The sequence below is a fragment of the Melospiza melodia genome, chromosome 4 (assembly GCF_035770615.1).
Source record: "Melospiza melodia melodia isolate bMelMel2 chromosome 4, bMelMel2.pri, whole genome shotgun sequence".
Classification (NCBI taxonomy): domain Eukaryota; kingdom Metazoa; phylum Chordata; class Aves; order Passeriformes; family Passerellidae; genus Melospiza; species Melospiza melodia.
Genome location: NC_086197.1, coordinates 82,491,834 through 82,516,730, shown reverse-complemented (window position 1 = coordinate 82,516,730; position 24,897 = coordinate 82,491,834). Strand labels below are relative to the sequence as shown.

General features: G+C 40.6%; 1 protein-coding gene across 1 annotated transcript; it reads right to left on the bottom strand.

The window, feature by feature from the left end:
• Positions 1–903: 903 nt before the first annotated feature.
• On the bottom strand, positions 904–23,679 carry LOC134417762 (ADP-ribosylation factor-like protein 8B). Its single transcript, XM_063155387.1, has 7 exons — positions 23,437–23,679; positions 18,873–18,953; positions 10,356–10,429; positions 9,849–9,942; positions 7,336–7,403; positions 4,010–4,080; positions 904–1,311 (listed from the first exon to the last, which is right to left on the bottom strand). Exons 1-7 carry the CDS (start codon positions 23,623–23,625, stop codon positions 1,262–1,264), a joined length of 627 nt encoding a protein of 208 aa, XP_063011457.1. The 5' UTR covers positions 23,626–23,679; the 3' UTR covers positions 904–1,261.
• Between the last annotated feature and the right edge of the window lie 1,218 nt (positions 23,680–24,897).

Sequence of the window (24,897 nt, the reverse complement as noted above, 5' to 3'; positions counted from 1 at the left end):
ACAGAAGTGACAAAAAAGTTGCTATTTCTATAGTTGATGTACCTAAGTGCAAGAACTGCATACATGACTTATAGCCCTTTCAACACTACAGCAATCGATTGATTTACAGCATCTTTAGAAAGCCATGCCTGAACTCCTCCCTCTTAGATCTGCAAGTGTCCTTGAAACACCTGGCCACTGAGTGTCTGTCTACTGTTTCTTGAGATGAAATTTCCATATGCAAATAGAATTTCCATACTCACAGAAAAGTTCCCATCAGAGTGCATTTAACTGAAGTATTTGGAAGAAGGTATCTGTAAGATGTTAGCGAAGCACCAAAATTTAAAAAGTGAATTGCTTCTTTAATCTGTTTCCAAAGGACTAATCCTACTTCAGATCCCAGCTATTTTATGTTGTGTACTTGAAGATTCTAAAGATTGAGGAATGGACAGAGTACTCCACAAACAGAATTCCATTTACAGTAACAATGCTTAAGAAATCCATTAATTTTGGGGGTTAATAACGTCAGAGAAGATGCACATGATCTCACCAGCTATCTCACTCTCTAAGAAAGAAAAATATCCACTACAATTCTAGACTCTTTCCTTTCCCAATACAGAAGGACAAGATTGTCTAGAATATTTTATTTTTCAATTCTAAAAGAATATTCATATGAATAATTCACATTAGTGACTGGAAAAACTAAGTAACTACAGATACGTAACTTCTTTTCTCCAGAGTAAACAACTTTTCTCTAGAGTATGTGAAAGTGTTCTGAATATCAGCATTTTTTCAAATAAGAAGCTCTTAATTACAGTTTTAATTGATTAATTGATTTAATTGATTGAATGTACTTAACTCCATGTGTTAGAGGGAAGAAATCCTGTGTGAATAATTATATGCGACATTCAAACAAACCAGTCATTTGTTTCCACTGCACAATTTATTCAGTTTCAAATTAGAAAAAAAGTACCATGTATTTGACAATTTGCATGCATAAACTCAAAACATTTCAGCTCAAAAAATTATTGATTTCTTCCAGTCTTGTATTAAGGCGTTCAGGAGTTTACCTAGGCAGACAAATATCTGGATTCAAAAAAAAAACCACAAAAAACAAAAAGAATGAAACCAGACAGACAAGTTACAAGTCAGATTACTTCTGTTAACAAATATGACCACAGTGAGTCCTGGTAGTAGACAGCTGCATTCCTTATCTTTTCAGTGTGTATAGGTGATAGGATTCAAAGTGATTGGGGAAGAGTTATCTTCAGCAAAAGTTTCTTCAACAGTTTCTTGATTTGGAGTGCTGAATAAGCCATTGTAATGTTATGTCTGCCAGGATAGATGAAACAAAATGAAAAACTCAACAGCCTGTTTGCAGACTGTAGAAGCACAACAGAACACCAGCAGGTTAATACAAATACAAAAACCCCAACCAAACAAAAGCCAGAAACCCACAGGTTCTCATTCCCACATAACTGAAGTTCAGAACATCAACCTCCAGGCGGCCCTTTTCTGGTTATTTTTGTACGTTTTTAAATCGTGTGCATTTTGTATTTTTGAAATACAATGACTGACATCAAGTTCTCTAAGCCACAGACAGATAAGGAACTCTTGAAAAAGCAAAGATTCAAGATGAGCATAAAACAAACTGTAAAATCCAGACTAGAATGAAATGCTGAGTGAGAACAAAGGCAAATACACAAACAGAAGGAATGAGAAGGGTAAACATCTGACAATATATTAAGAAGTTATTTAGGTAGGTTGTAGGAGTCCAAGGTCTCTGAAAGACATGCAACATTGGACTAAAATTTGATAGCTGAAATTGGCACCCCTCCTGATGCAATCCAAGGCATTGAGCTGAAAGCTGCAGCAGTTCACAAACTGATTCATGAGCAGATTAGATTTTTTTTGCCTCAAGGCAGTAACATCTGTCAGGAAGGATGTCAGGGGGCAGCAGCAGCTCTAGCCCTCAAATTGAAATTTGTTGCCATATTTGTCTTAAGTTCAAGACAGCACTCCATGAATATCCTTGCAGAGCAGCTTAGGCTCTGAGACTGCAGAAAAAGGCAACCCACTGCACTTATATCAAAGCTAATAACTATATAATTATTTTCCACAGCCTCTCAGGACACAGTAACAGCCTTACACCTACAGCTCCTGATGAGACCAGTGAGCTAGGCTGCAGTTCACACTGCAAAACTAGTATCATATCTCATTCAACTGCGCTGGCATGAGCCAAGAACACAGAGGAAGAAGACAGCTGCCAGTCTCCTCCTTAACAGACTAGTAGTTTCATCACTTTAATAAGCTAACATAACAGTCTTTCTTTATAAATTGAGCCCTTTGGTCTCCCTAGCTTCTCACCCAACCTCTTTTCTCAAGGTCTTCCTCAAAGTATGGCATATGGTGCTCCAACAATGCCCACAGTCTGAAATGGTATACGCAGTGAGCTCCCATTCTTTATTTTGCTTTTGCAAATATTCAAGAACCTGGCTAGTCTTTCTAGGCACAGTATTATACTGGAAGATACCTGGCCAAGTCTCAGTTAGGATTTTTTCATCACTACTCCCAGAACTTCCACAAGTAAGGGATCTATACTGTTCCTGCATTAATGATCATTCTTTCATGCAAATTTTAGGATGCTTTTTGTTGCATGCTTTTCTCCTCCAGGGCATCCAGATAAACAGACTAGGATCAAAATCTATTTACTCCATTAGTCTTTCAGAAAGTAAGCTGGTTTTACTACTTTCCAGTCACAATCCCACTTTTAAGAACCTCCACTGCAGCCTTGCCAATTTGATGAGGATCAAGCACAGCATTTCAAAAACCTTGATCACATTCACTGCCCTTCAACTACTGGGATTATCCTGTGTTGTCTTCTACAGTCCTTATCTCCTGAAGTCTAATCTTCCCCACTGTAGCACCACCTTCTGTGAATCTCCCTCACTCAGAGATAACAGCTGCACCCCAAGCTGCAGCAAACATGTGTCTGGTTTCCTTCCAACTAACATACCCAAGTCATCTACACCATTTGCAGGAGAAGCCCTCACTGCCTAACCCATCTCTGCACACAGCTGAACTCTCCCCCAGCTCACTGAAGTCCATGTGCCACGGTACAGTCTCCTCACCATCTCCACTACCTGGTTCTCTCTGTGGAGGATGGAAATTTCCCCTGCAGCTGAGAGAAAGTGGCTTTCTTCCCATTCCCACTCTCACAGTTCCTCACTCAGCTGAGCCCTACAGAGCTGCCCAGCTCTTCTATCAAGTCTGGTTTCCTCACATAGCAGCTATAAATATCTAGCCGAGCTGGATCCCATCCCATCCAGCACCACTTGTTTCAGCAGCATGCAGAGAAGGGTGGCACTGAGCTAGCACAGCCCCAGCCAATTGCTGCTGCTGCCAGCTCAGCCTGTGCTTCATCCCTTCCTCCTGCCCTGTGGAGGGAAGGGAATGGGAGAAAATGACAGAGGAAAGGGACAGGAAAGTGAAAGACAGGAGAGAGAGGAAAAGGCAAAAAGCAAAGGCAGATGGAAGACAGGGAGATAGATCTTCACTGACTACAGGATACACTCATTGCATTTCCACTTGGAAAAAGCACCCATCCCTCAGTTTCAGGAACAGCCACACGCTCATAAAACCTGCTTACCAAATAAAACCATGTGTGGAGTAAATCACCAACAGTTTTTTTTAGGATCACCTAATAACTGGAAGACCTTTAAACATAGCTACTGTATCTTCAAAAGTAACATAAGTTTCTTGTAAAGGAATCAATTACTCCAGGCTTTAAATACACTTTTCCATGGTCCCTGTCAAATTAACTTCTCATGGAACTAAATATTTCCACAAGGTTTTTCTTAATTAAACATAATTCTATGTTGAAACAAATACAGTGGCATACAATAATTGCAGAATACCTTTCAATGTAAATTGAGATCTACTGAGATCTTCAATAGTATAGTGGAGGTAGATGTTCAAACCTGATCTGATCCAAATTCCAAAGTATACACTGATGATACTAGAAGCTTACCTATGTTATCCTTCTCTTTACAGGAAATAGAATAGCAACAGATTTCTCTGTCTTGAATAGCTGAAAGGTTTCTACGGAAACAAAAATGATAAGTACTGTTATAACCCCATAAACACTGAGAATAGAAATTTCCATTAAATTATATGTTTTCTGTTTTTTACTCAGTGGGTTCAATTCTATTCTCAGATGTTAAATTCTTAAAATATGCCACTGCACACAGAATATCGTGCATTTCTTAAACTATAAGGATTAAAAGTTTATAAAGTAATTTCACAAAAATTTGAATTTCACATTAGGTCAGTGTAATAGTGAGAAATAAAACCACAGAAATCCATAAGCTAAAAATAAGATTTTGTTATTTTTATATCTTGTTATGCAACCAAGTATTACCCATGTCTTAACATTCAACTTTCACTAAGAATTCAGAGGGTTTTTTTCCTCCAGTAAATTATAATAAAATATCAGTGCTCAAATGATCACACCATTTATCTTCAGGATGTTTACTATATGATACTTAATATATCACATCTGACTCCTACTGAAAGGAAGCCTCTGTATTTAGGAAGAAACTGATTCTTAATCAACTTCTTTCTGGGAATTCTCCAACCTCCCTCAGAGCTTCTGAACACTTTCTTATTTTTTCATTCATTTATCCTCACACAAGTGACACAGACATGCACAAAAAATTTTCCTGAACAGGTGGGAACTGAAGGTACTGAGAAGTCTGAAGACCATACAAGAGCAGCAAAGAAGAGAACTAAACAGGGACCTCCCTGGACTTCAGGAGAGCAGACCCAGCCTCTTCAGGGATCTGCTTGGCAAAGTCCCATGTAGTTAGGCCCTGTAGCAAAGAAGGGCTAAAGAAAGCTAGCTAATATCCAAAGCTTCTCTCCAAATTTAAGAATAACCTATCCCAACTAGCCTGGAAAAAAAGCCAAAAGACATTAAGTGGATGAACAGTAAGTTCATAAACATAGTAATTGAAAGGAAGCATAGAGAAGGTCGGAGCAGAGACAGGTAACCTGGGAGGAATACAGAAACACTGTCCAAGAATGCAGAGACACCAGCAGGTCAGCCAAAGCCCAGCTGAAGCTGGATCTCATGAGGGATGTAAAAAAAAACTAGAAAGTGACAAGTGGAAGACAGGAGAAAATGTGCACCCACTGCTCAATGAGACAGAGGACCTGGTTACACAGGACATGAAAACACTGCCTTTGCTAGCAAGATTGGCCTTCAGAAACCCCAGAGATCATGAGTAAGAGCAAATAACTTGTACTCCTGATGGAAAATTATCTAACCAGGGAATAAATAAGCAGACTTGACATGGAGAAGTCCATCAGCCCTGGTGGGAAGTGATAAAGGAACTGGCTGATGTCACTGTGAGGCACTTTGAACAACCATGTCACCTGGGAGAGGCGCCTAAGGGCAGAGGAAGGCAAATGTCACTCTTCAGAAAAAGGAGGACCTGGGGAAGTACATGACAGTCAGCCCCACCTTGATTCTGGGAAGGTGATGATGCATCTAATCCTAGAAACTATTCCCAGGCATGTGACAGACAAGAAGGTGACCAGAAGTAGTCAGCATGGATTCACACAAGGGCAATCATGCTTGACCAACTCAAAAACCTTCTACAATGAAATCTACAGTTTGGTAGCTGACAGAAAGCAACAGATATTGTGCACCTTGACTTGATTAAGGCTTTGACAGTGCCTTCCATAACATCCCCACAGACAAGGTGAGGAAGTATGGGTTGGATGCACAGATGGTGAGGTGGACTGAGGACTGGCTGAACACTGGGTGATCAGTGGCACAAAGGCAAGCTGGAACCCAGTGACTACCAGTGTACACCAGGACCAATACTGGTCCAATTCTGTTCTAAATCCTCATTTGTTGTGAATGATGGGGCAAAGCACAAATTTGCTGATGACAGATAACTGGGAGGAGTGGCTGATACACCAGAGAGTCATGCTGCCACCCAGAGGGACCTCACAAGCTGGAGAAAAGAGTGGGCAGGGGACCTCATGCAGGTCAAAAAAGGAAAGTGCAAAGTCCTGCACCTGGGGAGAAACAACCCCAGGCACCAGAACAGGTCAGATGCCAACTGTCTGGAGAAGCAGCTTTGCAGGAAAGGACCTGGGAGTCTTGGCAGGTCACCAGGTTGAACACGACCAAGCATTGTGGTAAAAATGCTGATGGTATTCTGGGGTGCACTAGGACTGCCAGCAGGCTGAAGGGAGGTGATCTCTCCCTTTTACTCAGCACCAGTAAGGCTGTACCTGACCAGCTGTGGACCATCTGCACAAGAGGGACATGAATCTATGGAATAGGGCCCAATAAAGGACAACTAAACTAATAAGCAACTCACATACTAAGAAGAGCTGAAGAGCTGGGACTGTTTAGACTAGAGAAGGAAAGGCTTAGCGAACTTCTTATTAGTGTGTACAAAAATCTGAAGGGAGCCTGTAAAGAAGATGGAGCCCAGTGATGGGACAAGAGGCAACGGTTGTGAATTGAAACACAGGAAGCTCTCTCTGAACATACAGAAACACTTTTTAGCTCTGAGAGTGACCAAGCACTAGCAAAGGCTGCCCAGAGAGGCCGCTAAGTCTCCATCCTTGGAGATGTTCAAAAGCTGTCTGGACATGGTCCAGAGCAATCAGCTCCAAGGGGAAAAAGTCTCTGCCTGAGCAGGGAGATGACTTCAAGTTTCCTTCCAACCTCAGCCTTTCTGTGAGCCCCAGTTTAGTAGTCCAGTCTTTGGACCATGCTTACTATAGCAAAACTTCACTTTCACACTAATTAAAACTATGTGACTTGGGAATTCAATTTTACAAAATTAGTACTATACTGGTCATTTTTACAAAATAGTATATTTTCTTTATAACTACATGTACTATGCATCAATTTGTTACTTTCAGTAATCCCTAAGTTATGCTTTGGATATTTGGCAAAAATACCTGACTTGCTTAAATTTACCAACACTAGATTGACATGGCTCTGTTCTAACACCATTCAGGCATTGTATTGAAAGAAGTCAAAATGACCCTTTCAGTATCCCTATCCCTATTCTTCCCTCAGTGATGGGAAAACAGGATTATCTGAAATAACTTCACACAATCAAACAACAATCAAGAGAGATTCAAATCTACTGTGGTCAGTTATCAGCCTAGATCACTACATCAGGTGCCAGCAGAGCTCAGAGTGGAATATCTGAGCATGCAAAATAGCATCTTTTATAGCCAGTTATTGTCATAGACTACCAATAATTTTGACTTACAAATCAAACTTCACAGTGTCTCAGCTTTTCACAAAAGCCAGCTACTTACAATTTCTCAATTAACTGCTTCTCATCCAGTGCACCTGGGAGGTCTCGTTTATTTCCAAGAACTAACACCTGAAAGAAAGAATTCATATGCCTATTAAATCCAGGAGCAATGAAATTTAATTTTTTGTCTGTAACTTTTTGTTGGCATTATTCTGGATCTTGCAGCTATTTAGAATGTAAGAGAGGACATATTCAAAATGATCAATGACTGTGGGAACATCATGGAAATCCTGCTGCTAGTCAGGACCAGATGCTGGATGTATACCCTCTGAAAACTGGATCAAATTTTTTCTAGGTGTGTTAGTATCAAAAGTCTCCTCAGAAAGTGAATCTCTCCATTCTGGGTGGCATTACAAGATGGTATCAGATTAAATGCAAAGAAATTTGGAAGCCAGTGTGCATCAGGTACACTCAAGCCACCAAAGGATTTTCAATTCAGAGGACCAGACTGATGTTAATCAAAAGTAGGGCCCCAGCAGCAGAGGCTGGTCCTAAAGACCCAGACAAAATTCTCTCCCCAACTTTTTTCTCCCTTGTTTCTTAACACTGATGCACTGAACAGCTCAGCCTACAAACCATCTATCACCTAAGCACCAGCCACCTCTCTGTCCAATCGGAGCATCCATGGTAGAAATCTGAAAGGCAGCCATTAGGAATTAAGTCCATGAAATGCAGAAAATTTACCCAATAGATGCTGGAACTTCAGAGTTCCTATTTAAGGCCTCAAGTATAAATGAAGGTCAGATAAATGGGTTGAGCACATTCTAAGATAAAGTAAGCAATGGAAGGTTTTTCTAGTTACGACTGCATTATTGTTTTCCAGATGTGCTACAATTCTAAGACTGTCCCATTATATCTCATGAATCTGGAACATATTAAACTCATTACTTGCAGTAATTTAGAGTCTAGATTAATAAAGCTGCTCTAAAATCTATAGTGGCAAATCATCAGCACAATAAATTGAAGGAAGTTCAATACTAATTACTACATATGAAATAAAAGTAAGTAAAAAATACATCACTGCACCTTGGAAATTACTGTGTGGGTCAGGCTGGGCATTTGGAATGTGATATTATAACATATAAGAGGCAAGGAACTTAATTAAATACTACTGAAGATATGAGAGACCAATCATTTTAGTAAGGAAAAGTGAGAAGCAAAAGAGCATGCAAAGAGAGTGCAAAGGACAGGCAATGTCACTCCCCATGAGCAGCATAACTGCTTATTTCTGCAGGATTTTTTCAACAGATAATTAACACATAAAATCACAACAAAAGTAGGAAACCTTATAAAAAAGATGGTAAATCACTAAAATCACTTGAAAAACCCTCCTTTGAGAATAGTGGGAGCAAAGGAGGGAGAGAGAGAGGGAGACTGACTGCATGCTGGAGGCACCATTTTCATACAGACCAAGTCCCAGGTTTCCATGGGGTGTAGATGCTATTCCCATAACCAATGGCATGTGCACAAACACTTCCTTTCCCACATTTGCCATGGTGGCAACATCCACACAGGCAGCATGTTCAGATACTAATTAAACATTCAGCTCCATTAGGCCTGGAATTAGTTTCTGCCTGCTGTGGCATCTGTGCTTATCTCATGTTCCTGCTGTGGTGGCTTATCTTATGGGAAGTTCCTTCTGTGGCTTTTGACAGTGTTTTGACACACTTCAAGTGCATTCTTTAAGTCCTTACACTGTCCACTCACCCTCAGGTAACTCTGACTACTTGTAGTGGCCAAGTGTCCAAATTACTGCTCACAAAAAAGGAGCCAAGGAAGAGCCATCAAGTTGTGAGTTGTTTCTTCCTCATTTGTATGTAGGACTGTTTTCTTTCTTATAATCAAGGTATGAACTCTTGTTTGGTGATGTCAACATAAAGACCAATGACAACCTGATGGATTCCTAATTCCTAAATGTAAAGATTACATTTAAATAAACAACATTAGTCTCCACCTTCATATTCCTCATTAGAATTTCAGCTGAATACACTAATCTTTGACACTTCCAACTGGAGAATAGGCGCATATTTGCATTTTTTCCACACAATTTAGTTTGAAATACTAAGTCAAGAAAAAGTCAGGACAAATAAAAAAAGCTCCTTTACAATCTCTGGAGGCAGAGGACACTAGTTGATGTTACTGTCTGCCAACCTGCAGAAATATGGATCTCACATGCCATAAGATAACTGCCAGAAACATACCTGGGTCACTGCTGAAACCCAGCCACCCAGGGACTGACTGGAAGTCATTACTGTCTGACAATGCCACACGTGAAAACACAATTTTTCGAAATCTGTCCTGACCTTTAGACAAGAAATTGTACTAACACAAAGCAGCACTCTTAAGTTGCTGAGTACTATGAAAAAAAACCACAATCATTTTTCTAAGAGTGCTCAATGTATCAAGGCTGCATCATATATAACCCAGTATTTTTAACAGACCAGAGAAACCAACTCAGGAGGATTTAGGCCACACTGTCAACATTCAGGTAAGAATAATAATGAAAATACTTACTGGAATTCCATGCAATTGTGGCTTATCTATCAAGCTGTGAAGCTCATTCTTTGAAGCTTCTACTTTTTCTAAGTCTGCTGCATCCACCATGTAACTACAACAAAGAATAGTTATTTTTGGCATTGACCACTACCTGCAGAAATTTGTATTAAAACATTTGAAATGTGACAAATGTGTTGATATTGACAAGAGCATTAGAAAAATCCAAAGTTATATAAGCCCCGCATTTACTGATATAGGAAAATATTGATATAGGAAGATAACAGATTTAGGCTGTTAAATATAGCCTGTGGGGGGAAAATGGCTTGGAATATGCAATTACTTACATGTCTGGGTTGCTACATGTGCAAAACACACTACTTTTATTGTATTGGGTCTTCTTATGTGATAGAGGTCAACAGAAAAAAACAATCAATTTTCTTTATGTGTAATATAAAGTAATACCTAATTTTACAATAATATATATTACAAAGTACATTTTCTATGGACATACAAAAGAAAACTTACACAACTGCATTGACCCCTCTGCAGTAACGCTCCCACATGCTTCGAAACCTTGGCTGTCCTCCAATGTCCCACACCTGAAAAAGGACAAACACTCCAGCCTCAAAACACTTTTTAACTACATAGCCCTAACCCAACAGAATAAATTAAGTCTTACATGCAGCATGCAGATTGCATTGCCAATTCCAAAATTTTATTAAAATGTCTTCTTGGTCCCTTCTAGCTAATGGAAGGGGACATGCACATTCACAGAGTATTTCAGGCCTGTGACACTAAAAGCTCCAAATGTTTTTTGGAGAATGTTACTCTTTCCCACTCACTAAAAGAAAAGTCTTACTCAGATACTGAAGTGAATTATTGCAAATGCACAGTCTCAAAACCAAAAAGAGTATCATCATTGTATGAAACAGTTATGCAGGTTAATATTTAATGTGGCTAGAGAGACCTGAGTTAAGAAGGTATCAGATTTTCAACAGGCTAAAGACAGATAGTAAATAAACAAAGAGTTGGTCAGAGAGCAGACTGAATCCACAAAAGGGATAATGCCCCCCACTCCAAGGAGCTCCAATACCTCCACAGTTCTCCCACTGGTTCAACAGATGTGCTTTAACAGACACATGGATTAATTAATCAGATCCAGAAAGGAAACAGTAGTACAGGTAGGCCTGAAGTGATTAAGCAATGTTTCTTGAAAAAAGCAAGCTCACATTCTGCTTATCCTACCACAAAAGCTCAAATCCTATAAATACTTACACACGCTATTAGTGCCCAGCAACCCCATGGAATTCCTAAATTTGTTAAAACATTAACACACTATTTTTCCGTACAGGAGTTACATATTTTCCTTTACTAATTGGTATTTTTGGTGGATGACAGAATGTTGTTTCAAAACTGTTTCTCAGATCAAAGTACCAGGTAACATATATACATAATGCAGGTCAGGGCTATAGGATAATGTATCTGTTACAGCTACATCCAAAGACAGTCCTGTTACAAGTGACACACAGATTAAGACAGTGATGAACACTGAAAAATAAAAGTAATGGATTTGTTCCTCTGCCAAGGACAAAGAGAATTATTTCTTATTTTAAGCAGATTTAGCTGTCAAAACAATATACACTGCATACCAGATCTAGGAGACATATATATTACAGAAGCAACTGAATTTGGAAGTAATATATACAGAAACAAATTTTTTAAAGAGTTGTCCTCACATTTACACTATAAATCTAAATTAAGCCTTCTGTGGCAACAAAACTTTTCACAAAAGAGCAAGGCTTCACAGACCCATGGGGTAAGGCCTTTTTCAATGAATGTCCACTATTTTTTCACAGCCTGTAAATAATTTTTATGTATCAATTTCTATATAATTTTCAATATCTTATATTCATATTTTAGAAAGAAGTACTTCCAATTCACCAGTAAAAATCATTCCCTGATTGATATCTTAACAGTCCTTCCAACATAAAATTATTGTATCACCTAAATGTAGAGTGCTTTTGGATTCCCTGAATAAGATCAAAAAATTTTACACATGAAAGAGCTTCTGACCATGAAGTGGGTATCAATTAATATCTGGACTGACATTTGAAGCACTGTATCAAAGGTCTTAGTAAAATAAACCTTTATACTTTAAAAGCTTGAACGTAATGAGTATTCAGCATTATGGTTAGGTGACAAAACTTACACCAACACTAATTACTCCAATAACTCATCAAGACCTTGAAACAATCCAAAGCCATCTGGTGCACATCTGCGTGTCTTGAAAAAGAAACTAAATTATTTTCTTGGTAGACCAGAGGAAAAAGAAAAGGGAAAGATGATAGGGCAGGCTAGTAGTCAGAATAGATTTTTGGAATTCTGATAGCCATGAAAATCTACAAGATGATGCAGCATGGACTAATCACAAAATAAATAATACAAGATAAAAAATCCTGGGTTTGTCCTTGCTTGATATATATCTTGCAGTATTAAATTGCACTGCAGAACAAGATTACTCTCATTAGGAGAAAAAGTCACCTTGAAACAATGGAAAGATAAGTCATTTCCAGTCAGTTTCCCTAATCAGGCTTACAGCTATTCATTAAAGTACAACATGAAGGACACAATATAGACTAGGTGTTATTAACAGAGCTTTAGAACCAAATTTACATCAACATAGCAATAAGTACGTGATACATGAAAAAAAATAAATGCATTAAATTAAAAAAAACATTACTTCTTTCCCTTTGAAATCAAATTTTTTTAATAGCAACTTTCTAATACTCTTTATTATATTGAATAGCCAATGAAAGAGTTAACTACTTAATTCAAAACACAAATTGCTGCACCAACCATTTTCATAGTACACAACTGAACAGACAGAACTGTGAGAATACAAGAGGTACCCAGGAAGGAAAGGGGAGAGGTCTTAGTGTTAAAGAAGTTTTCTTACATGATCCTTACATGTTTTGTATACCAACGATTTTTGCATTCCAGCATTTAATACACAGGTAAAAAGTATGTTCTGGGTATGAATAGGCAAGAGACTAAACTTGAACGTACAGCTAACTATAAAGAGAAGTTTACTTTGGTTGTTTTTTAGAAGATGTTGGTCTTCAAATCCTCCCATGGCTTTTACTGGCCCCTCAGGAATAAAAGTTTCTTAATATTTAAAGATAATTTTACCCCAATTGATAAAAATTGTGATTTTAAGAATCAGCGAAGATTACAGTATGACCAAATTGAGAGAAAGTTTCTTTTGATACACAGTACCATTGACTCACAGGAGATTAAAATCTCAAGGATTTGTTGCTCAGGCTCAAACTCAAAGGCACATATCTTGTTGGTACTGCATTTTAATCTGTTTTATTCATTTCTATCTACTTCTGTAGTGTAGTAATTCTTATTTGTACTTGCAGGTCTACAGTGTTGTTATTTAGTGCAATGTTTTAATCTGTAAACTAGATCACCAGGATGGAACCACTGTTTACCATGTACTTACCTGAGATACACTGAATTCTTCTGAAAGAGGAAACTTTGGATTTATCTCTTTCCAATTTTTCAGGAGGATCTAAGGCTCCATCTTAAGACTGTAGCTATTAGCTGTGTTTAAGGAGCAGATCCTTTTCTTTTGCACAGAGCTCTATCATGGCAGTTGAGCAAAAATGCACATGAATAGATTCAAAGATTTTTGAAAGCTTTCAGTTACAGGAAGGTTCATTAACACTCTAGCTGTGTTTCTTCAAATTAGCTCATATTGTGGGAAGGCTTGATGGTTCATGAGAAAGTTGCAGGAAAAGCATTTTCTAGATGTCATGTTACATGGCTTTTTTCAGATATGCTGGGTAGGAGATTTCTTGTGGACAGAGATTACAATGACAAATTTCCATCTTGATGTCAGCGTGTGGGCTCAGTACCTACAATCTCACAGTAGTCAGCAAAGTCTAGACAGCCTTTCAGCTGATCAGATACAACATCTTGTTTAGGATGACAGAATTATGCTCTAGGCTTGACAGCACTGATGACAGCTCCTCTGACTATTACTAAAAGAGCTTAAGCCTCACTGCAGACATATAGCTGTTAACATGCAAGATGAATCCAACACTGCAAATATTTGAACTTGGAAATGTATCTTTCCTCTTGGAAGTATGCAGAAAGTGCCAGCCATAAAACCTAACCCAAACAAACAGGTGAGGAATTTGTTAAGCAGAGAGGAGTATTTGGAGAGAATAAGGCAGCACCAGTAACATCCACCACCACAATGTGCACAGAGAAGCCCAAGATGTGACCAATGAGCTCACACACACACAGCAGTCATTGCACTCAGAGCCAGCTCAGCGTGTAACAGGGAGCAACTGCAAAGCATGGGACAACTTCAATCACCTAAAATTTAGGCATTTAATCCAGGTGACCAAAATTTCTCTTTGGCTACTGAAGTGCTCAAAGGGCACCAACAGCAGGAAATTTTTCTGTTTGTTTCACCCACCTTAGCTACCTAGTGAAGCACCCACTGCTCCCCAGCAAGTTCAGACAACTGGCTCAGGCTGGGTTGCTTAGCACCTGTCCAAGCTCATGAAGGACAAATCCTAAACCATCACCTATTCTAGACTGGAATCTTCAACCAAAAATATCCTTTTTTTTTTTTGTCTAATAAACAGAAGAATAAAAAACCTAATAACCTTAATTTTTTTAATAAATTGCCCTGTATATACAAACCTACACAGCCTGACCTGTAGTACCTACCAGCCATGCAACTTAATATGGAAGTTAGAATATCTTACAACTTTAGAATACTTACTAATTATTATCCTATATAATGGAAATGCCTTCATAGTTGCCCTTAAGTGTCAAAAAAATGTGCGATGTGGTTACATTTTCTGCAGGCAGTATTTCTCAGAACAATATGTTCTTTGAAATCAGTCTTGGCCCTTTAAAGAACTCTGTTCTCCCTCCTCCCTGGTGATAAAGTCCAACTTTTAAACACATCATTTAGGCATTTTAATCAGGTCAAATAAAAAAAAAAGCTATATGCACGTTTCAATGTTCATAATTTAATATTTCCACCGAAGAACTGAAAATAGAATTGCAAGAAAAAATGTTCACAAAGTATCTTCAACTCTTGACAACAAGCACTGAGGCATTTTAATGGGAGAGAGTATTTCTAAGTGATCAGGGGCTATTTGCCATTTTATAAGACACAAAACACAACGCTAGAAGGATCAACAGGACACAAAAGCAAAGTCCTTGTACTTCCATAACTTCCTAAGGGTCCTACCAATCTATTTCTCTCGCCTGTCAAGGTCCTTCTGGATGGCAGCAGAACCCTCTGCTGCACCAGCCACTCCTCCCAGCTCTGTACTACCAGCAAACTTGTGGAAGGTGCACCCTGTCCCACCGCCCAGGTCACTAATGAACACACTGAACAACCCCTGGGATTTAGCACCAGTAACTGGGCTTCCTGCTGTGGATCACAGCCCTTCTGAACCACCAGTACAGCTCTTCCTTGCAGACAACTATCGTTAAACACTGGGACATCCAGCAAAAATTCTTCTTTTACAGAAATAACTGCTTTGACTTGAAATCGGGCCAGACACAGCACAGCTTCTTCAGAGTGATCCAAATCATACAGAATAGCCAGTATGTGCTGAAACACTGCTGGAGCTACACTCAGAGTACACACATAAGCTTGTATTTGAAATGACAATATGACAGGTAAGAAATCCTAACTAGCAGGAGGAAGCATTACAAAGCAGGAGGATTCTGCTTCTACGAGGATGCAAAGAGACCTGAAAACACTACTGTCCAGAGCAGGAGAGCTGCAACAAAGGAAGCTGGCAGAGGAATGCACAGAGCTGGTATCCTTCTCCTGCCTCCCTGCCTCATGGGAGCAAAGTGCAGCAGCAGGACGCGCAGCCGGGCTCTCCCGCAGCCGGGCTGTGCAGGGTGCGGTGGAGGGACACCGGCACCTAGCGGCGACAGCCGGGGTGACCACAGCCCAGCCCGCCAGCTCCGGGGCCCTGAGCACCTGCTCTCCCCTCCCTCCGGATCACTATGGCCACCAAGGGCAGAATCTGCCTGGCCGTGCCATTTTAAGAAAAACCAATGCAAGAGCAAGAGAAATGAATCTGTGGCATTATCTGTGCATACACGTCTGTGGTGCTCTATTTCCTTTTAACTGAGACTGTTCTAAACCATCACTGCAATAACCAAAGGTCGCTTGGCTGAAGATTCCCAATCACTTTAAACAGGAGTTCACAATTCAAGTCTTCTGAGGTTCTTAAAACTTGGCTTGCTAAAGTAAATTTTTTTAATTGCTTTCTAGCTTGTTGAACAGTAAATCTCACCTAAGCAAAAGGACTGCTAATACCAAGCAGATCCAGAAAAATCATCAAAATCAAATCACTCACCAACAGCAAAACTTGTTTGGAATTAAAATCTCAAAGCAATTCAGTCAGATATTTTTCTCAGGGAAAAAAAATATATAGCCATCAGTTTTGTAATGAACTTCAATAGAACAGTTCTAGCAGATCCCTACATTGTAGTACATAAAATGCTTTGATGCTAGAAATCATTCTGTACTTCAGTACCTCAACCACAACCTCAAAATATAAAGCTCCCTGCTTAGATTTCAAACAACATGTGGTAAAATCCTTCCTTTATTGCCTTCTCTTCTTGGAAGTAATAGGTGACAGCTTATTAAACATATTGCTAAGTCAAAATTTGACAATTCATGGTTAAAGCTGACAGCCTTACATTTCTAAACAGGTTTAGCTTCAATTCAAGAACATCTGAAACTGGCATTTTCCTATGAAATGTTTTGGCTCAAGTAAATAATCAGCATTTTTCTTTTAGCATGGTTCAGATAAATACTCATACACACACACACACCAGTGACCATATTTTTACATATTTAGATTAGATACTAAAAATAAGTGTAAATCTACCAGCTTTTGGAAATGACTGCCAAAATTAGAAGACAGAAAAGAAGACCATGGGTTTCAGTTCTTTCTGCCTTATGGAATTGTGTGGAATCTGCAGATGGAACTGAAGTAAAGAAACCAGGCAGTGACACTGCCCTAGCATAGTACTCCCTTCTTATTGGCCTACCCCAAGGTAGAGCAAATAACAGATAAAGGATTAGTATCACCTAATTGCTGGGTTTGCAACTTACTTTTCCAAAAGTGATCAATCTTAATACTTCTAGAATGCCAATTTTTCACTTGATGACTTTTTGACCTAGCTGACTTCTCAGCCTGAACTTTAGAGTAAGTTTAATTGATTCTGTTTAGCAGGGTCCCATGAAACCTTCAAAAAAGGTCAGACACAATGTCAAGTCTTTGCTTAGCAAAAACATCATTCCTGTCATGTTTAAAGAACTTCATGGGTTTAGTAAAATAATAGTTTATCCATTAATTTTAATAGCTGACAGTTGAATATCATAGTATTTCTATGAGAAGGGTTACCTGTTTTGTTGGGATAAAAAGGCTAAAGAAAATTTTATTGTGAATTCTTGTTACTGGGCTGCATAGTTCATAAAAGGATTCTAGCAAGAGGCACTGCCTCATCATTCTTGAGTCATCAACTTATCAAAAGATTATGTCATTTTTCTCTAAGTAAAATAATTTGGGAAACCTTATCTAGCAATAATCTGTAAGAGTCTGACCTAGATACAGGAATAGTGACATACAAGTAGTTTATCCTGACAGACTCTAAAAGAAATAAGCATCTATGCCTAAGAGTTATATTCCCTACACCTCTTTCTTGCACTGAATGCTGTTGTAGCAGAGACACTGTGAGAATGAGTCAAGATATTGTCCTAGGCAGATTGGCTTCCAAATTAAATATGGTTTTTGAAATTATTAAACATATTAATTATGTTAGCATTATCTCCTTATTCTTAAAAATTCTATTATAGCAACTACATATAAAATTACTTTTGAGATCAAAGAGTAAAACAAGGCACAGTTCCACAGAAACTCACCCACACACTCTGCACAACTTAATCTTGCAACATCATTTGCTCAGACAACTCTGTTATAAACTATTAGTCAGTTCCTTCTTGAACTATCCTGCCTCAAAAAATACTTTATCTTGATAACTGCTTACTAGTAAAAGATTTTTGCCTAGTTTAATGAACCATCCACAACTTTTCTGTTTTCTGCTACATCTGACAATTCTGCAGCAGCATTGGTACACTCCTCCACCTATGCTTTATGTTTTCTCTCTATCAATCATGGCCTCATTGCTTCTGTGCAAAAGAAAAAAAAACAACAGGAAATTCCTATTCCTGTGGATTATTTATCAACTATGTCTGAATGCAGTAACTTTTTTATTGACTGTGGCACCTCTGGAATTTGATCAGTAGTTAAGGACTCATGCCAGACCAGAGGAACTGAGGGTGAAAAGAACTTACATATTATGGAAAAGGAGGGAAAAATCAAGGTAAAGACAAAAATCCAGACTCCCTTAATCTAATTTTAGCTAGAAGTTGTGAATTTCATTAAGACTAATCAAACAACAGGCAGCACCTTAATGCTACTGGAGTGATTTATCTTTATTTTGATGCCTATGTGTCTCTATAGCTGTCAGAGACGGTTCTCTGATAAATGATTTCAGCTAGATGTCCTACTTCAGCATAGCTAGCATGTGAGCTAAACCACACTCTCCACTGAGACACCTAAGTTAAGGGGCAAGCCACTCCAGATTCCACTTACAGCTGGGAGCAGGGGGGAAGGGGAAGAGAGAAGATAGATACACCCTCAGGAGTCAACTCAGTTACCTCAGTATCTCCACATTTTATGACCTTCCTGAATCAAAAAAGTGCAACAAAGCTTCTGCCAGGCATGGAATACAATGAAATCACACAGATTAATATAACAGAGAAATAGATTACTATTGCTTTAAATAAAGTTAGTCTGGAGCTAGAAAAATAGATAAGGGACCCTATAACCTTAAAAGAAATTTCCTGTCCTTCATATTTCCAGTTAAAATTGCTCTATTATTTATTCATTCTGTATCAATTCAAACATACACACCTACCTTTATGGTAACATTGCCTTTTGTTATTTTTCTCATATTGAAGCCTACTGTAGGAATCATATCTTCTGTGAACTGCCCCGACTGGAATATAAAACCAAAATTATATTTATTATAAAACAGTTGATACGTACAAGAAAGATTCTCATTTGCAATCTAAAAAATGTTATTTTACAATATTGTAGATTATCACATTCATTTTAAGCAAGAGCACTGGCCAGCACTTCAATTACTGCATTGTCACATAATGGAAGACTGTTCATTTCAGTCCCTTTAAATGATCTTTTATTCTCTTCAGCAAGAAAGATCACCCCAGAAACCACGAGACTTCAGCTAATTCTTTATCTGATCCTTTGGCAGCACAGCCAAAATATAGAACTGTAGGATGATTTCAGTTGAAAGAAACCTTCAAAGGTCACCTAGTCCATCACCCAATACAATAAAATATTATACAACTGGCCACACCATGATTTTTCCTGTAGTTTCTCACTACTGTTACCAGTGGTTTAACTCCAAATATAAAAACAGTGAAGAAATACCCATGCAGAGAGCACTATGTGCAGACTTGTTCCCTCTGCATAGGTGACAGCAGGGGAATCCTGCTGCAGAGCTAAGAGAATGCCATTAATATAGAAAAATACAAGGTGCTAACTCAGTGTACCATAAACCCCAAACATAAACCCTCGGCACAAAAATGCTGCCTCCTCCCCCACTTGGGAGAAATATTCCCACAACAGAAACACTTCTCATCAAACCAATGGGAACCTTACAGACTTCTACACACTACAAAAGACACCTTTGGAGGATTAAGATGGAACTCAGATCTGAGTAGGAAGCTCATCACTCATTCTTCCTTTTGAAAATGAATCATTAACAAGCTATTGTGTCTCCTAGACAGGATACAGCAACAGGCAATACCTTACGGATGTCCATACAGAGGCCCAGGTGCTCTCTGAACCTGGTTTTCCAATCATCCAGCAAGGAAAGCAGCACCTTCTGGGCCTGCCACTGCCCTCCCACATCTATCAGCCCATATTTACCTATCAACCCTTGTGCCCTGGGTTGTCAGTTGTTTTTGGTTTTGTTTTTTTCTGTAGGAATATAGGGGTATATGGACAAGGCAGGATGCAGTCGTGTTCCACCAGTCGCCTCTCATCTGAGAAATGGAGGATCAGAGCTTGAAGGTGCACTGGAACAGGAATGTGTCTCTCAGTCTACCCCTCCAGGGCTATTCCTGGGATCTGTACAATTTCTGAAACTTTTCTCTTTCCTGTTTGTGGAGTGAGAATACACTCTGCCTCCAGTTTGCATTTACAATTAAAGGTTAACAATTTTTAATCTGGGGCTTTAAAAGTTGTATAACTCTTAAAAGTTACATGATTGTCTCACAAGATTTTAGAATTAGATCCTTCAGGAAATAAACAACTTCTACGTGTTTGTTCAACCTTACTTATGGGAATCTTCTTGCTAAATTCTCTACTATACATCTTCATCATCCTTTGTCTTTTTCTTCCCTGCATCAGTAACTTGTCAACAGCAGTAGGCAAAAAAAAAGTGAAAATAAAAGCCCATGCAGTTTTATACAGATACACATACCCAGCACTGACAGAAGATTTAGATGGATGCAGTATGACAAACCCAACCAGTAAACCCTCTTGTGTACCAGGTACTGGTCTGCCCAGGAAAATGGTGGAGTCACCATCCCTGGAAGCAGTCAAGAATGGACTGGATGTGGCACTTCGTGCTATGGCTTAGTTGACAGGGTGGTGTTTGGTCAAATGTTGGACTTGATGATGTTTTGACTTCTTTTCCAATCTTAATGATTCTATAATTATATGATTTTTAAAAAATATGTAGCACCTGTATTTGTGGAGGACTGATGTATAAACACATATGAACACATAAACACTGAAAATGTAGCATCACTACTCAAGGACAGGAATGCCTGGAAAACCTGAGTTAACTCAGGAGGCTGTAGGAAGTCAGAATTCTACTTTAGTCAGCAAATTATACATCACATGTAATACACTAAACTGGAAGACAAAAAATAAATAGAAAAAAACAAACCACCGTAACTCCTCCAGTATTGGGGATAGAATGTAAAGAATTAACATGCTCTGGATTGGTCTTCAGTCTTTTGCTCTAAAAATTCCCCATTCTGGTTGAACGGAATCAGATACAAAGAAAGTATTATGTCTACAGTTTTTCATTTTCCCACACAGTGAAGAAAAGAAAGGAACAGGTTCAATTATTTGCTCATGTTAGTCCAAGAGCTATTTACTCTGTTGTAATGACTTGACCACCACAAAGTCTGTACTACTGTGCTTGCTAAGGAAGGTTACGTGACCTAAAATTGCCTATTTTTGTGAATATGAAGTGCAAAAAAATTTATTGGCATATTTCAATAAAAAACAGATTACCTCCTGACACAAATGAAAAATCACTGATGCTACAATGTAACGTCCTCTGAAAGTTTCTGAATATTGAACTGATAAGGAACAGTGTCATTACCCCCTACCATATCAATAACCATGGACCAGATTCTACTCCATTACATCAATGCACATCCACAGTACAAGGCAGTGACTTTATCCATGGTTTCCATTGGTAACTAAGGACTAAATATGGCTCTAACTCTGAAGAGTAGAGACTGACTCAAAGGGTGTATATTCAGTCTTAGCATGACAGGATCTCTGAGTGCTCTTGCAAAGTGAAAAAAATTGTAATTTCCAATGTTTTTTCTCGATCCACTGCAACAGCTATTGTCATTGTCACACTCTAGATATGTATTCAGAAACATACTAGAGTTCCAAATCTGTTTGCCCTTCACATATCAACGGTATTCAACAGAAAATTATTATTAATATTCTAATATGAATATTATTTTATTGTTATTAAATATACAGTTGTTATGTATAATATTAGTTAGCCTTGTCCTAATTTTTTTTTTCAAAAATCTCCAACTACTTTTCTTTGATGATTATCATGGCACTTCATCTCCAGACTGGAAGATCCAAAATCTATAAAACCTGCAATGTGTAACCCTCCCTAAGTCACAAGACACGAATGCCTTGTAGAACACTCTTAAGAAATAACATTTGCAGGGAAAATCAGATCTGCAGTAACAGGAGTGCTCTGGTGTTGAAGATAACATCCCAAACACCATGGGATTCCATTGGTCCAGGGAGTGGACAAACAGTTACACACAGAAATTCTGCCACCACACACTACTGAGGTCTCTGAGCCGCTGTGCTCTTCTCTGCTCTGTTCATGAAAACAACCCAAGAAGCAATGTAGTTTGTCATGCCTTTTCCCCATTCCTCAGCAAGGCCCTCCCTTGGGAAATGAACACTTCCAATGGGCATAAAATGCACCGAGGCCTACCTCAGCAAGACTACCTGAGTGCCTGACAAACCAACTAAAATACCAGCTACAGGTGTATTCCATTGATTGCTGATGTCACCCAAAGCACACTTCCACGGGACACCTGCCATTCCTTTTTCTCTCCACTTCTTCATTCACACTAATGCATACTGTCTTATTTTTCCCTTATTCCATAATCATATACAAAAGCAAGTACCAAATATCATACTCGGGTTTTCATTGCCTCGATCTCTCTGACTTTAACCCATACACCTCCCAGTTCAGTTTTTAGCTTTTCACAATAAGGACTGAAGAACATCTAGAAATTTTCATCTTCTAGCAGCTGAAGCTGCGATACACCTAATAAGAGATACCACCTTGCAGAAAAGCTTCAGTAAGCTTCATGATTAATAGTAAGCAAATATAACATATTTACATATATATATATATATTTATTTATTTCCATCCTCTGAAGGAAAGCAAATCTGGACTCAAATGCAGTTTGGAGGGCACAGCAAACGAAGAGGAGAAATGTATTTCAGCATGGTAAAAGAGAAAATGTCATGGTAGGTGTCAGCACTAGTGAGGCTGCAAGGCCATCACCACAGGGGGAACAGAATGCTGGAATCAGGCTTGAATGCTGGGGAAGAGCTACGGAGGATTTGTGGGAGGCATCAGCATTGCTGCAACTGCTGGGAGGAGAGAATTCAGTAACGGACAAGTCGCGGCCTTGAGGGATGCAGAGCGTATTATTCTGGGATACACTGGATATGGAAAGCCAACCTGAACCACGGCAAGAGCCCATGCCCACGAATCTGCTCCAAGATGGGCATACTTTGCAGCCAGACCCAGAAGACATCTTCCTCCTCCCTCTGAAAACACTTTCACACACACCTTAGCATCCTGCTGTGAAATTCTCGAGGTGGCAACGATGCAAAAGCTGCCTCATGCTCTCTCCCGCCCGGCCCCCCTTCCTTCCTCCCTCCCTCCGCATCCCACCGCATCGCCGCGGGCCCTCACAGCAGGCGGTGGCACCACCGCAGCAGCAAAGCCCGCACTTGTTGCCGGGGGAAGGCCGCGGGGCGGCGGCCCCGGGCGGGCGGGCGGCCCCTCCAGCCCCGCCGGGCGGCCGCGCCCGCCCCTGCCCCGCCGGTGGGCACCGCTCCGCACCGCACCGCCCTGCCCCGGGCCGGGGGCCGCGTACCGCCAGCACGGTGAGCAGCGTGGTCTTGCCCGAGTACTGCAGCCCCACCAGCGTGAGCTCCATCTCCTCCTTCCAGAACAGCGAGCGCAGCCACTCCAGCAGCCGCGCCACCAGCGACAGCATCCCGCCCAGCGCCCCCGACCTGCGGCAGGCGCCCAGCCCCAGCGGCACCGCTTCGCTGCTGGGCATGGCAGCGCCGGAGGAGCCGAGGCGAGCTGAGGCGAGGCGAGGCGGCGGCGAGGCTCGGGCCGGGCTGGGGCGGCGGCGGCAGCGGCGGCGGCGGGGCTGCGCGGGGAGCCGAGCGCCAGGCAGGGCCTCACGTGACGGCGCCGCCGCCCTTCTCCCGCCGCCACCCGCTGCAGACAGGGGAGGGGCCGGGCCGAGCCGAGCCGAGCCGAGCCGAGCCGAGCCGAGCCGGGCCGAGCCGAGCCGAGCCGGGCCGAGCCGGGCGGGGAGCGGCGGCAGCGCCCTGCGAGCGGCTGGGGCTGGCCGGGGTCGGGCAGCCCTGAGCGCCCTGCGAGCGGATGCAGCTGCGGGGCGGGTTGGGACACCGCGGGTATCCTGTGCGGGAACAGCTGGTCCCTGGGGTGGTGTGGAAGGATGGCACGGCCCGGCACAGTCCTGCTGCCATGGGCGGGCTTTACAGCATCCCCCACCCAGCGAAGGGGGGGCGAGGCCTTACGAAAGTTGCTGGGTTTGGGCTGCGTGACAGCATCGCTTTTGTAGGTCCATCACGTCTGGTGGTGGCAGTTCTCGCACCCCTAGGCTAGGACCTCCACCGTTCCCAGAAAACTCTGCCCGAATTCTTCATTGTGGAGTGACAGGCTTTCAGATCCAGGACCTACCATGGTTTTATTTGGTTTTTCCTGTGATAATTTTTGGAAAAACACCCATAGTACGATCCTTGGCTCAAGAGATGCTTGTGATGGTTGGTTTTGTATAGTGATCAATGATGAGAACATGCCACTTTACCAAGAATCTGCCTGCACCGAATAAGTGACGTTCAGTATAGTCTTGCCATAGAGTATTAGAGGAAGGCTTGTTTTTCCCATACCCACAGGGCTAACACTTCTGCATCCATCTGCCAGTCTCAGAACTTGGAACTGAAATGTGATGCTCTGGAAAGGTCACAGTGCTGGTGGTATTGGGTGATGAAGGACATTCATACAGCTATAAAGGCGCATACACCTTTACTGTGGATACCTTTTCTATTGAAACATGGCACAATCATCAAAGCATTTTGAAATTTGGTTTTCTTGGTCTTTTTAGAGACATAATTCAGCAATCTGGAGGATGCAGTTGGTGACAAAACTTCATTGATTATATCAATTGGATCTCAAAAGCATGAAGCTCCCAAGAGCAGTTGGTTGTGGGCTAGCTGTAGAGGTGAAAAACTGCATGGTTTTTCATGCCTTGGTTTTAGATACAGTCAAAACTGCTAGTAGTGTAATTCTTAAAGTA